Below are 15,694 nucleotides of genomic sequence, written 5' to 3' on the forward strand. Positions count from 1 at the left end.
TCATCAGCAAGGAAATAAATGGCAATTAAAAAAAAAAGTGTTTTCTTGTTTAACAAAGAATAGTATTAGAGTACATATTTTAATAAGAATGTTCATTAATACACCAATTCTGGAAAACAGTTTACCAATAGATATCAAGGATCCTACAAATTGTAATATATTCTGACCTAATATTATCACTTGTAAGTAATATACTAAGTAAAGATGTGAATGAAGATAAATTAGCATTAATATTCATTGTAAAATCATACATAAGGCAAAAATATTGAGGCAACTGTGTCTAACCATGAGTGGTAAATAATTTTGTGTATCCATATAAGTGAATATCTAGCTCTGAAACTTCTCTTCTTTAAGAGGTCTTACTGTATGAAAAAATGAATTACAAAACATTAAAACAGGTAAAATACAGTACATAATTCATTATACATCTATATATGTTTATGGAATTTGAAATAGATATATGGGCCATGGATACAAAATTAAGAATTATGTAAATAAGAATTTAAATGTTCTTGTTTGAGGCATTATTTAAATTATTTAATGATATGTACCTAAATATATTGGGCTTCCCTGATAATTCAGCTGCTAAAGAATCCGACCTGCAATGCAGCAGACAACAGTTTGATTCCTGGGTCATGAAGTTCCCCTGGAGACAGGATAGGCTACCACTCCAGTATTCCCTGGTTTCCCTGGTGGCTCAGATGGTAAATAATCTGCCTACAATGTGGGAGACCTGGGTTCCTGGGTTGGAAAGATCATGGCAGCCCACTCCAGTATTCTTGCTTGGAGAATCCCCATGGACAGAGGAGCCTGGCAGGCTATAGTCCATGGGGTCGCAAAGAATCTAATATGTCACTATTAAGAACTAAACATATCTCTTTTCATTATTTCTCTATAATAGATTTATGATGCCCAAAATAAGAGATATGAAGTTCCAGTACCATTGAACATTCCAAATACACCAACAAGTACTTATGAAACTAGACTTTATGATGTTGAAATCAAGGAAAATCCTTTTGGCATTCAGATTCGAAGAAGAAGCACAAGAAGAGTTATGTAAGTAATTGAATTACTTGATATGAAGGACATTTTCATTTTAGCTTAGGTGGCAAAGTTGGATGATTATTTTCACAGCCTTCACTGTGCTACTTACTGTGTCATCAAATCAAAAGTGGCTTTAAAGGTATTAAATAATTGGCTTATTTTAACATTCAAAAACAAAAGTTAGTGAGCCGTCAACAATTGGTCTAAGATTTTATTGACACTTTGGATGTGATGAATTTGATTATTAAATATCAGACCCATTCTTCTATTCAAGCTGAGAGCAAAAATAAAGACTCATGTTGAAAAGCCTGAGGAGTGTTGTCAAAATAAGTATTTATAAATGTGTTTAGAAATATGTCAATATTTTACTAGAACGATTGAAATTGGAGTTTTTTAGTTCTGGATTTTGACGAAGTTAATACTATCTCTGTCAGGAATCAATGAAAGGAAGTTTAGATTCATGCATATAGATATGATTTTTATGTTCAATGAATAAATTTAATTTTTAAAATATTTCCTTTATTTTAGTGAAAAGTTCTACAAAGTACACTCTTATGTATTTTCTATTACAAAATACTTCTATGTAATTTAAGCTTTCCCTGCTATTCTTTACATGATATTGTCAGGATGTTTTCAGGTATTGTCAGTATGGATACAAATAATGAAGAAAAACATGTTATATTGTTTCAAAATGTTGAAGAGTTTCATTCTAAATGTTAAAAAGCTAAATGATTTTGTGGAAAATCCCTGGTTCAGATACATTATTTATTGTTATTCAGGAAGCATTATTCTTTAGCAAATACTTTTCCAAAATCGTTAATATAAAAATATGAATATGTTCCAAATTTTTTGTAATAATATGTTTTCTTCCTCTGCCAACTTTCTTTTCCTCTTCTTTTATCTTCTTATTGTAAATGACATTCTCTGTAACACATTTCTTCTGGATTTCTTTGTAAACACGTTTTTACAAATATAAATTAAAAGATGAAAATGATAGGATATAGTAATAGAGTTTGAAATTAAAATATACATATGTGTTATTTATTTTGATATTGATTTCTTTTTATTCTATATGTAGTAAAAGTTTGCTGATTCTCTCAAGAGAACAGGAAAATGAAGGACTTTCAATTCTTAGGACATTTATTACTTCTAGGTCATATATTATTTATATATGTATATTGATTTTATTTTAAAAACTGATATATATCTGAAGACACATATAGTCATAATAAGATTATGAATTTGTAAAACATATTTTGATATTTGTTATGTTAGCCACAAAAGTATTGGAATAATCTATTTCCATCTATCTCTGGGTATGGTAAGCCCTATATAGGGAAAAATACTACTGATTTTAACATCACCTAAGAAAGAATTACCATTATTATTTTGATCCTATTTGTATGCATATACAGGAATAAAATTGTTTTCGTTTTCAGTTGGGATTCTCGCCTTCCTGGTTTTGCTTTTAACAACCAGTTCATTCAGATATCTACCCGCCTGCCTTCAGAATATGTGTATGGTTTTGGGGAAATGGAACACACAACATTTAAGCGTGACCTGAACTGGCATACTTGGGGAATGTTCACAAGAGACCAACCCCCTGGTGTGAGTACCAGTATTTGACTACCATAAGTGGCAACTAATATACAGCCATCTCTTTGTTGGCCTGTATTTCAATATTGAAACAATAAAAGGGACTAGAAATCATGACAGTTGCTGGAGTGTTTTTCTGAAAAACAAAAAGTCACAATAAAGTACAGGTGAAAGTAAATGACTAATCAGATAACATCATTGACTACAGTGAGAAGTGAGGTCGTGACCCAATTGCTTACTCTCTCAACTGCATAGAAAGAACATTCAGATTCAATATTCCCTGCCAAATCCATGTTTACTTTCAGCTTTTAAAAAATAACTGGCTAAGGTTCTCCTTGAAATTTTCTTTTTTTACCCCTTAGATAAAGATTGGATTCTCACTTTTTCCTTTGTTACCCTAAGCTGCAGTTGTGCATTTTTATGAGGTTATGCTGTTAGTTACAAGTTTAGGAAATATTTTTATATGCTCATGACACTTTCCCCAAAGTTTTGTCTTATTAATTGTGTATATTTCATGAATATTTAATATATTTCTCACAATTAATATTAACTATAATTACTCTAAATATATCAAAGTACATTTTAATAAAAATACTAGTTCATTTACATTTTTCATATGTCATGTGTACTTAAAGGATATATTCAGCATGAGATTATAAATGTGTATACTATCGTAACCACTTTTTATTTTAAGGTGCTCATACAACTTTTATTTGTATCACAATAGTTCAAACTTATGAATGCTGTTTTTCATTTATTCCAGTTTGAAAGACCATGTCTTACCAAAGTTTACTTCTTTAAAACACTTCAGGAACTTCCCTTGTGGTGCAGTGGTTAAAACTCCATGCTGCCCCTGCAGGAAGCACAAGTTTGATCCTTGGTTGGGGAATCAAAAAAAACACAAAAAAACAAAAACCCTTCAACATTAAGTATTGGCACTATTAGGTTCATATAACCTTGGTCCTAAATATATAAATTTTATGTCACAAGCTACTCAGTTACTAGGATTCATTGTGGGTCAATGACACTAATTTGATTAGGGATCATCAACTTATAAGTTTTGTAATCTTGACATTGCATGACTCTGCATATAGATTTTCCGTTCTGAAAAATTAAAAGATGATGCTGAAAATGAAATTAAATGCTCAGTAGGAGAAAAAAAAATTATTATAGAAACTTAGATATCCCATTAAATACTTAAGGAGATTGAGTACTTATCACTTTAATCATTAATAAAACATTCTATTATTGAAAAAGAAGTACCAATTCATAAATAAATTAAGATACATAATCTATGGAAAGAAACCCAACTATTCTAAAACCAGTGGTTTCTTTATGTAAGTTAATTTGGCAGTATTTGTGAGTGTTACACATTTGTATATTCATTCTCATACTCTAATGCACTAATGGTTTGAATAATAAATAAATTAAAAAAAAAGGGTTTGTTTTAATTCAGTCATAGTTTGGCTGTGCAATGAAGGAATATTTAAATTCCTAGGCTCAGTCTTATAGTGAATTTAAATATTACATTGACAAAAATTCACATGCTATTATTATTTAAATATACATTATGTTTATTTTTTTCAATTTTAGTACAAACTTAATTCCTATGGATTTCATCCCTATTACATGGCTCTGGAAGATGAGAACAATGCTCATGGAGTTCTCTTACTTAACAGCAATGCAATGGGTAAAACAATTTTTTAAAAATTTAAATTAAAAAATCATATTTTATGTGACTCAAATAAAATAATAACTTATATATAGACAAAATTTAATCATATTTTGGATTTCCAGATGTTACATTTCAGCCAATGCCTGCTCTGACATATCGCATGATTGGAGGAATCTTGGACTTTTATATGTTTTTGGGCCCATCTCCAGAAGTCACAACAAAGCAATACCATGAAGTATGATTGTGGATTTTAAAAAGAGATAAAGTTTTCTTTATAATATAAAGTATTTATCTTAGTTCACCAGGATTTTTTTTTTTTCAAAGGTAATCGGCCAACCAGTCATGCCACCTTATTGGGCTTTGGGATTCCAGTTATGTCGTTATGGATACAGAAATACTTCACAAGTTGAAGAAGTATATAATGACATGGTGGCTGCCCAGATCCCCTATGTATGTATATCAATTTTTAAAACAGTGTTAAATATGTCATCTACAAAAGCAGAATAAAATAAACATACACTTTAAAATTATTTAAACATTTGACAAAAAGCAATGTGTAGTTTGTTAGTAGCACCAAATGAATTGGATATCAGATTATACTGATTGTCTTTAGCAGAGGGATAAAGAAAGGGCTAATACCATTATTTTTCCTTCTTTCTCATCAGTCTTATGACTGTAAGTTGTGCTAAACAAGTCACTATGCACTTGCTTTTCTCTGAGAAACTGTGTGTCTCATAGGTAGTCAAACACATTTATTGTCTTCTTTTAAATGAGAGTACGAATCCAGTGAACTTATTTCATCAACTGATATAACAAATTAAAGAAAAACAATTTGAGGTGAAAAAATGATTTTTGTCATGGAATTGATGACAGCTGTCATAGAGAATCAGTGGGCTTGCAGAATATCCTCTTCCCTCAATGTGTGGGAAACTAAAGATTTTTAAGTATCCAGAAATAATCAGTTCCTGTGATTTTTATTTTTTAGCAACATTAAGAAATCTCAGGTATCCTCCCAGTAATATTTAAATATTAAAATCTAGAATGCTTTGTATATAAGAACTCACTCTAAGAAGAATAAGTAGAGTCTCATTTATAAGACATCAAGACACAGTAGAATCCAACATATGGTTCCTGAATACATTATTATAGGGAAATTAATTGTATAGGTTAATGATGTAGTGATATGAAAGTGAAAAAAAATTTTGAAGAAGATTTTTTCATTATTAGTCCTATGTTATCCATATTTTTTGTAATATCTAGAAAAAGAAATTGTCTTTAACAGAAAATAATTTTTTAAAGTACTTTAGGCCTAAATTAAAGATTTAATAATATAATGCAAGCATTTTTTCATGTAAATATATTTGTAAATATCTACTGGTAAATAATATTTTGCTTATTTAAGCTTAGGCTATTATTTTGAAAATGACTTTGGTGGATGATATAAGAATAACAAAATAATTGATGATTTATTAATAATTTTTCTCCTTTTATAATTTTAGAATTATTGAAATTATCCCATATTTGCCTTTTGTTTCCAGAAATAGAGCAATACTTTTTTTCTGTATACTGTACAAAATTCCAAGTTATCATTTAGTATAATTTCATGACCTCATAAGTCCTTTACTCTTATGTCTTATTTCTTTTGGGAATTATAAAACAAAAGATACTTATTTGAAAGGATTTTTACTTCTAAATCAGAATTACTATTTAATGAACTTTTAACAAAACATAGCATTTATATGAACTTGTTCTTAGAATATTTTGCATCTATACATGCTATTTTTATTTCTTGAATATCACATTATTCAATTCTCAAGCACTGAAACTTTCATACTACTATTACTTTTATAAACATGATAGAATGTGATGAACTCACTCTGCTGATTCTTACCACACTACAATTCTCATATTTTTCAGGATGTTCAGTACACAGATATTGATTACATGGAAAGGCAACTAGACTTTACAATTGATGATGAATTTCATGACCTTCCTCAGTTTGTTGACAAAATAAGAAGTGAGGGAATGAGATACATTATTATCCTGGTCAGTACTTATATTTTATCTTCTTTTTTTTAATTTAATTGTATTTAATTTAATTGGAGGTATTTCATCGTCTATCTGAGCCTTATTATATTAGTTTTGTTCAGATTTCTCTTCTTAATGAGGGAGGAAAAGGTGTTTCAAAATATGAAACATGTAAGTTTGAATTCTACTCCCAAATCTAAACCTTTCTTCCTTTAACACTTCATTTACATGGGCAGCCACAAGGCTACCTTCATTCTTGGGTTTATCCATAGAGACCTAAGATTAAATAAAGCTGGGAGTCAAAGACAGGCTGTTTCTTAATAATCACCCAAGCTACAAACTGACCTCAGTTTATAGACACTATCACAAAGTGATGATGGATTTTTCTATTCCTTTAAGATTCTCATATCTTTCTCTGGGACTGCATCTTACGCTTGTCATGTTTAAAAATTTGCCTTCAAATTAGTGATTCTATGGGGAGAATATTTCATCAATACATTACAAAAAGCAAGCTAGGCAGTTAGAAATCCCACTGGGGAATAAAAGCAAAACAAAAATACTAGTAATCTTGCTTATAATCATAGCTAACACATTTTCAAAAGTTCTTAAATTTTCCTTCTAAAAATTTAAAAAACAATCAAGCTAGAACACAAAAATTTATACCATCACATGAAAAGATGCTCAAGATCACTCATTATCAGAGAAATGCAAATCAAAACCACTATGAGGTACCATTTCATGCCAGTCAGAATGGCTGCGATCCAAAAGTCTACAAGCAATAAATGCTGGAGAGGGTGTGGGGAAAAGGGAACTCTCTTACACTGTTGGTGGGAACGCAATCTAGTGCAGCCACTATGGAAAACAGTGTGGAGATTCCTTAAAAAACTGGAAATAGAACTGCCTTATGATCCAGCAATCCCACTGCTGGGCATAGACACTGAGGAAACCAGAATTGAAAGAGACACATGTACCCCAGTGTTCATCGCAGCACTGTTTATAATAGCCAGGACATGGAAGCAACCTAGATGTCCATCAACAGATGAATGGATAAGAAAGCTGTGGTACATATACACAATGGAGTATTACTCAGCCATTAAAAAGAATACATTTGAATCAGTTCTAATGAGGTGGATGAAACTGGAGCCCATTATACAGAGTGAAGTAAGCCAGAAAGAAAAACACCAATACAGTATACTAATGCATATATATGGAATTTAAAAAGATGGTAACAATAACTCTGTGTATGAGACAGCAAAAGAGACACTGATGTATAGAACAGTCTTTTGGACTCTGTGGGAGAGGGAGAGGGTGGGATGATTTGGGAGAATGGCATTGAAATACGTATAATATCATATATGAAACGAGCCACCAGTCCAGGTTCGATGCACGATACTGGATGCTTGGGGCTGGTGCACTGGGATGACCCAGAGGGATGGTATGGGGAGGGAGGAGGGAGGAGGGTTCAGGATGGGGAACGCATGTATGCCTGTGGCGGATTCATTTCGATATTTGGCCAAACCAATACAATATTGTAAAGTTTAAAAATAAAATAAAATAAAAAAAAATTATACCATCAGTCCATCTGTCAGTCTATGTGATAATACAATACAATGATAATTTAAAAATGGAAAATTGTAATTTTTCATAACAGCTACCCAGGGGGCTATACTTCCATATCATAGACACCTGTTTTGTATTTCATTTTCATTTTAGGATCCAGCAATTTCAGGAAATGAAACGAAGCCTTACCCTGCCTTTGAAAGAGGACAGGAGAAAGATGTCTTTGTCAAATGGCCTAACACAAGTGATATTTGTTGGGCAAAGGTATTGAATTGATAGCTTGAAATAAAATAAGTGTAAAAATGCTATTTCGTTGAAAGTTTCTACTTAATTAAGCTACTGTTAAGGCATATTCAGAAGAAGAGATACAATGATTTAATAGCTAATAAATAAAATAATAGATACTCCATGAGTTCAGTCCAAACTGTTAGAAAGAATTCATACATCATATGTCCAAATACTATTCGTTTCATCTTTCATTTGTTTTTTATATTTCTTGGTACCTTTGTGTTTTATTATAAAATTACTACTAATAAGATGGTTATTCATTATTCTATACTACAAAAGTCATTTAATATTTGTCAGTCAGTTCAGTTGCTCAGTCTTGTCCGACTATTTGCAACCCCATGAATTGCAGCACCCCGGGCCTCCCTGTCCATCACCATCACCCAGAGTTCACTCAGACTCTCGTCCATCGAGTCAGTGATGCCATCCAGCCATCTCATCCTCTGTCGTCCCCTTTTCCTCCTGCCCCCAATCCCTCCCAGCATCAGAGTCTTTTCCAACGAGTCAACTCTTTGAATAGAGGTAGCCAAAGTACTGGAGTTTCAGCTTTAGCATCAGTGCTTCCAAAGAAATACCAGGGCTGATCTCCTTCAGAATGGACTGGTTGGATCTCCTTGCAGTCCAAGGGACTCTCAAGAGTCTTCTCCAACACCACAGTTCAAAAGCATCAATTCTTTGGTGCTCAGCTTTCTTCACAGTCCAACTCTCACATTGTAATTCTCTTTAAAACATCTTGTATAATTGTAAACGGAGAAGGTAATGGCACCCCACTCCAGTACTTTTGCCTGGAAAATCCCATGGATGGAGGAGCCTGGTAGGCTGCAATCCATGGGGTTGCTAAGAGTCGGACACGACAGAGAGACTTCACTTTCACTTTTCACTTTCATGCATTGGAGAAGGAAATGGCAACCCACTCCAGTACTCTTGCCTGGAGAATCCCAGGGACGGGGGAGCCTGGTGGCTGCCGTCTATGGGGTCACACAGAGTCAGACACGACTGAGGTGTCTTAGCATAGCATAGCATTATTGTAAAAGCTATACCTATATTCCTTACTTGAACAGGGAACATAATTCATTGTATTTCATTTAGACAATAATATTCAGATCTGATTATATTAATACACTGTAGAAAACATCCTCCTTTGGCTTATACATAGAGTAAAGATGCCCAATACTCTATAAAAACCTAAATGGGAAAAGAATTTCAGAAACAATAGATGCATGTATATGTATATGAACTAACACAATATTATTAATCAACTATACTCCAATATAGAATACATTTTTTTTAAAGAGTAAAGAAAAAAATCCACTAGTCACAATTGAAATGAAAATAATTTCCATAGTGGGAGATGTAATTAAATGCAATGTGCAAGTCTATTTGGATCTTAGACCAAAAATATTAACATCAGTGATAAAAGTGGTGACATTTGAACATGGCCTATAGATTAGCTAGTAATATTGTATTAATGTTAACTTCTTGGTTTTGGTAATTGTACAGTGGTTATAAATATATTACTATTAAGAGAAGCACGGTGAAGGGTATAGAAAAATACCAGGTATATTGTTTGTGACTTTTCTATAAGTCTGAGACTATTTCAAAATAAAAAGATAAAGGTAAAATAGAAAAAATTCTGTGGTAAAGGTGAAAAATCACAATGTTTAAGAAACGTGCAAGTATAGAATATTGATTATTAAAAGGGATTATTTCCCTCCTACTTTCTTCTAATTCTATATTTTTGTACATTTTTTCATTTTACTACCTTTTAAGCACTATTCTCTATCAGCAACTAATCTCTTATATGTAATTACCCTTCTGTGGATTCTACTTTCTACAACATAGATTTAAATCCCAGAGCTTTTGGCATGATTGAATCTGAGTCCTGTTTTGTGTTTGTGATTGGAGTAGAAGAAACATTGGTAGACTAAGAAGCAGTGACTGGAGTAGGAATATGGTGGTGAGAGGATTTTAGTACTACTGTGAAAACCAAGAGGATTATTTGCCTCAGTATGGCATCATTCAACTCAGATATTCAATTCCTTTCATATAAAACTATATATATTTTTGTTTTTCAAGTGTTATCCTGGAGCAAGTGTAGAAATAATTTTAATATATCACATTAAATTAAATTTGGTGTACGTGTTTCAAATTAATTGTTGACTAGACAATTTGGTTACACGCATTGTTTTCAAAATCACTACCTACACCAAGGTTGGATTTTTTTTATTTGTCATATTAAAAAGATTAATATGGAAAATGGAAACAGTTTCCAAATGATACATATGCCAAAACACAAACTAAGCAAATAATTGAAGGAATTATTTTTTATTATTTGCTTATAAAACTTTATTTACAAAAGTCATACCACACTGAATTTATTTTGAACTGGTTTCTCATTTCTTCTCTTTTTGTAGGTTAGGCCAGATTTGCCTAATGTGACAATAGATCAAAGTCTAACTGAAGATGAAGCTGCTAATGTAAGTTTCATATTGATTAATTGTAGAACTAAAAGAAATTCAGCACTTAGATTTAATAATTAGAGATTTCACTGTTCTGCATGTGAATATCCAGTTTCTCCAGCACCATTAGCTAAAGAGACTCTACATTCCTCATTGCATATTCTTGCACTCTTATCAAAGATCAGTTAACTATACATGTGTGGATCAATTTCTGGGCTCTTTAACTCTGCGGTTGGCCTATATGTTTATTTTTATGCCAAGACCATGCTTTTCACTACTGTAGCTTTGGAATATATCTTGAAATCAGGAAACCTAATGCCTTCAGCTTTGTTCTACTTACTCAAGATTATTATGATTAAGGAACTATTCAAGGCCTTTTGTGGTTCCAAATAAGTTGGAAGCTTGTTTTTTCTGTTTTGTAAAATATGTCATTGGGATTTTGATGGGGGTTACATTGAATCTATGGATTACTTTCAGTACTGTGGATATTTTAACAGTATTATTTCAGTCCATGAACTTTGGTTTCCTTTCTATTTGTCTGTTTCTTCTTAGATATCTTTCAGTAATGTTTTATATTTTTTAGTGTACAAATCTTTTATTTCCTTAGTCGTTTATTTCTAAGTACTTTACTATTACTTATTGCTATTATATATTGGATTACTTTCCTAATTTTCCTTTCAAATAGTTTATTGTTAGTGTACAGGTGTGTAACTGATTTTTGCATGTAGATTTTGTATTCTGCCAACTTTATTGAACCTATTTATTAATTCTAATAGTTTTGTGTGTGTGTGTTCTTTAGGGATTTCTAAGATTACATCATCTACAACAGAGACACTTTCAGTTCTTTTTTCTGATTAGCATGCTTCTTTCCCCCTTATTTATGTCTAGTTATTCTGGCTAGGACTATGTTAAATAGAAGTGGTGAGAGTGAGAAGCCTTATCTTGTTTCTTATTTGAACTAGAAAACTGAAAGTGTTTTCCTAAAGAGTATGATATTAGTTTTGGGCATTTAATATATAGTCTTCATCATGTTAAGGTAATTTCTTTCTATTCCTAATTTGTTGGGAGTTTTTTGTTTTTATCATGAAAAAGTGTTGAATTTTATCAAATATATTTTCTGCATTGTTTATTGATATGCTTATGCTTAGTCATTCAGTCATGTCTGACTCTGGGACCCTTTGGACTATAGCCCACCACTCTCCTCTGTCCTTGGGATTTTTCAGGCAAGAATACTGGAGTGGGTTGTCAATTCCTTCTCCAGGAGATCTTCCTGACCCAGGGATCAAACCTGCATCTCCTGTGGCTCCTGCATTGCAGGGGGATACTTTACCCACTGAGCCACTGGGGAAGCACTGTTATTGATATGACCATGTGATTTTTACCATATATTCTGTTGATATGCTGTATCACAGTAATTGATTTTTGTGTGTTATATAATCCTTGCCTCACAGGGAAAAATCCCACTTATTCATGGTGTATGATCCTTTTGATGTGCTGTTGAATGTGTTTTGCTAATAGTTTGGCTGAGGATGCTCGTATATCTATTCATCAGATATTGTTAGTTTGTGTGAAACTAGGAATGTGTCCATTTCTTCTAGGCTATCTAGTCTGTTGTATAATTATTTATCGTGGCCTCTTACCATCCTTTCTATTTCTGTGACATCAGTTGTAATTCTCATCTTCCATATCTGATTTTATTTAACTTTCTCTTTTTTCTTAGTCTAGCTAACAGTTTGTAAGTTATATATATGTTGTCTATGAGAAACTCAGTTTAGATTTAAGGACACACATGGACTTGGTTGTTGGAGGATGATCATGGATATTCATTCATTAGGGTTGAGATCAAGCTACCTTTACTATCACTTGTTCACAATTTGTGAATCTGATAGACAAATGTCTTACTGAAATATAAGATTTCTTTTATGACTTTCTACATGTTGGTCTAATTTTTGTTTTTACAGGCTACCAAAGCTCATGCAGCTTTTCCAGATTTCTTCAGGAATTCCACAGCAGAGTGGTGGGCAAGGGAAATTATAGATTTTTATAATAACCAGATGAAGTTTGATGGATTGTGGATTGTAAGTAAACTTTGAGAAATTTATATTTTAAGTTATTTATTGTGTACTGATTATGCAAAAATTTTACTAAGTTCTAATAATCTTAACAAAGTATTCTTTATGAAATTATCTCACTCATTTTTTTCTGTAGAATTTTCTTATGCAAAGAACTGATAAAATGCAGTTTTAACAATTCAAGTATTTGGCTGTTTTTTGCTGAATATTAAAATTGAATTTCAACTTTACCAAGAAACCAAAGTAGTCTCTTTAATGATTTATAAGTGCTTATAAATATTTATTTTATTTTCATTTAATGTAGGAATAAATCTTACACTCAACTGTCAGTCTTTGGTTTAAGAAGTCATAGTCCCTTACAGATGTAGCAAAATCATCCTTTAAATAATTTTCTAATTTTATGTGTAACTTTAAAGTGTTGATATAAGAGTTTTAGTAATAACATTTTGAGATAACATAAGATGAATTTACTATATCACAAGTAAACATTTAATACAGGATATTTTACATAATACTTCTCTAGATTTTTGTAGGTGAACTTATCTGTTGATTTTTCAGCATGTCTGCATTAATTTACTTGCTTTTTGAATTAAAAAAAATTATAGAGGTGATATTAAGTACAAGCCTTGAGGATATAAAAGTATGTATTTTTTAAATTAATGGAAATACAATTTTATTTTATGTATAAAGTTGTGCACTATAAGGGATTTTATTAAATAATCCCTAAGAATTATATCTTGTTCCAGAAAAAATAACTTTTTTATGCTAAAGGAATCACCTTTAAATGTGTGTGTTATTTTCTTCTGTTGCGTCCAAATCTTTGCGACCCCATGGACTATAGCCCACCATACATCTCTGTCCATGGGATTCTCCAGGCAAGAATACTGGAGTGGGTTGCCATTTCCTCCTCACCTTTAACTGGCAACTAATTTATATATTTATATGATGGTCCCTTTATGTGTGGCTACTAAGATGTGTATTCAATAGAGACTTTTTGAAGTTTTCTGTATTTGTAAACTATATCTTGAAGTTTTAAAAACCACAAGCCATTTTTCAAAAATAAAAATTATACAAAGTTCCAGGGCAGAAGTGGAGGGAAAAAAATATACACTATTATAATTTAGTTTTATGTCTAGAAACACAGAAAACAATTTACTTTTACATGTAGGTTTTATCTACAGAGGAAAATAGGACATTTTATATTTTAAAAAAGGAGACATGAACTGTAAAATGTTAAGAAATATTGAGCTAAACAAAATTCTTTGGTATTGTTGAGATTGTCTTATATTTTTGCTTTTTAAAAGTGTTGTTATTTGGATATGCTATTTCAATTTATTGAGTTCCTGAATTAGTTCTTTTAAGAAGATAAGCCCTAAATTTGTTTTTTGTTTACTTTTCTTTCTCTCTTTAAGGATATGAATGAACCATCAAGTTTTGTAAATGGAACAACTACTAATCAATGCAGAAATGCAGAGCTGAATTATCCACCTTATTTCCCAGGTACAATATTGCCGTTATACCTTTGATATTATCATGTTATTATCATTTATTTATCAGGTTTATATACTTTATGATTTAGAGAACAGGATTCACATTCCCAATTCTCACTACCCATTTGCACACTGGACTACACCTCAGCTCATTACCAATATCATCTAGATCATCTAACATTACTTTGAGGGAAAAAAAAGTCAAGAAATATGCTTTACCTATATGAATACATTTCTAAATTTGATTATTTTGATTTTCTTATGAATCTTCTCAGATTTGAGAATCCTTAGTATTGTTTGAATAAAAATCTTTAAATCTTTCATAAAGTTTTTTTTTTTTTTTTTAAGTTTTTCTTCACTAGGGAAAAAGTGAAAGAATGCTAACAACACTTCCTTGGTTGTCCCTGACCTAGGAGAGAAAAGTACAGTCTTTTGGCATTCATCCATATACTCCTACATAGTCAGTAAACTGCATAAAAGCTCTGAAAATTTTAATCTGAAACTGAGAAAAAATTGGATCAAGAGATAGTGCTATTGTAGCATTTGCCTGGCTCTTTATCCCAGGGCTTTATGTTAGCAAATGGAGTCTTTTTTAAAAAAATCTACTTAATCAGTATTTCTCATCTAAATGCGTAAAATATAGTAGATTTTAAGAAGTACATTTTTCATGGTTTTATGAATTCATATTATTAACATTTTTGTTACTAAATAAAGTAAAATTTTGCACATATTTTCCAGTCACAATTGTAATTGCAGCCACTTACAATTGCAGACCAGTTTTTAATTTAAAATTAGCATAAACAAAGTGCACAATTGGTTAAAAAGTACTCTTTTTCAAACAGTGATTAATGTTTTACCAAAATAGCTTATGACTACAGGTTCCATATTTCAATATAGATGACTTTATAACATATTAATGTTTTTTCATTGATTCTCCCTAGAACTCACAAAAAGAACTGATGGATTACATTTCAGAACCGTGTGTATGGAAACAGAGCAGATTCTTAGTGATGGATCATCTGTTTTGCATTATGATGTTCACAATCTATATGGATGGTCACAGCTGAAACCAACTTATGAGTAAGCAATTTTCATAATCATCCTTTCTATTATTTGTTAGATATTAATGTTCCTACTTTGAGTCCTTCCCTGATGACCTTACCTTACTTGGCCATTCAAAGCACTTAGAATAGTTTCTCTCTCTCTCTGTATATTTATTTTAAATTTTCATCCTATTCCCAAAGGACCCTGAATCATTTTATTTTGTTCCCAAGCATGTACTCAGCTCATAGTATTACAATGCCTCAGGAATAGTAAGTGCTCAAAGAATAATTTTTAATGAATATTTGAGTAAAAAATATATAGTTTGATGTCATTAATTAAAGCACAAATGCTAGGCTAAATCTGCTATTTAAATCTATTATTAGCAAATAAGAAACTATGTAATTGACTTTGAGCTTCTCAAACTTTAATAATCATACTTGT

At 31.5% G+C, this 15,694-nt stretch overlaps 1 protein-coding gene across 4 annotated transcripts in view; it reads left to right on the forward strand.

The window, feature by feature from the left end:
* SI (sucrase-isomaltase) overlaps nucleotides 1–15,694 on the forward strand; it is a 120,538-nt gene that overhangs the window by 69,313 nt on the left and 35,531 nt on the right. For all 4 annotated transcript variants that reach the window (XM_005201715.5, XM_015472667.3, NM_001114189.2 and 1 more), the window contains 11 exons: nucleotides 902–1,056; nucleotides 2,484–2,652; nucleotides 4,234–4,330; nucleotides 4,438–4,550; nucleotides 4,640–4,765; nucleotides 6,233–6,361; nucleotides 8,057–8,167; nucleotides 10,603–10,665; nucleotides 12,609–12,725; nucleotides 14,132–14,219; nucleotides 15,151–15,289. In XM_005201715.5, coding sequence (XP_005201772.2) covers nucleotides 902–1,056; nucleotides 2,484–2,652; nucleotides 4,234–4,330; nucleotides 4,438–4,550; nucleotides 4,640–4,765; nucleotides 6,233–6,361; nucleotides 8,057–8,167; nucleotides 10,603–10,665; nucleotides 12,609–12,725; nucleotides 14,132–14,219; nucleotides 15,151–15,289 — 1,307 coding nt within the window. The remainder of the gene's footprint in view (nucleotides 1–901; nucleotides 1,057–2,483; nucleotides 2,653–4,233; nucleotides 4,331–4,437; nucleotides 4,551–4,639; nucleotides 4,766–6,232; nucleotides 6,362–8,056; nucleotides 8,168–10,602; nucleotides 10,666–12,608; nucleotides 12,726–14,131; nucleotides 14,220–15,150; nucleotides 15,290–15,694) is intronic.

Source organism: Bos taurus, chromosome 1, assembly GCF_002263795.3.
Source record: "Bos taurus isolate L1 Dominette 01449 registration number 42190680 breed Hereford chromosome 1, ARS-UCD2.0, whole genome shotgun sequence".
Classification (NCBI taxonomy): Eukaryota; Metazoa; Chordata; class Mammalia; order Artiodactyla; family Bovidae; genus Bos; species Bos taurus.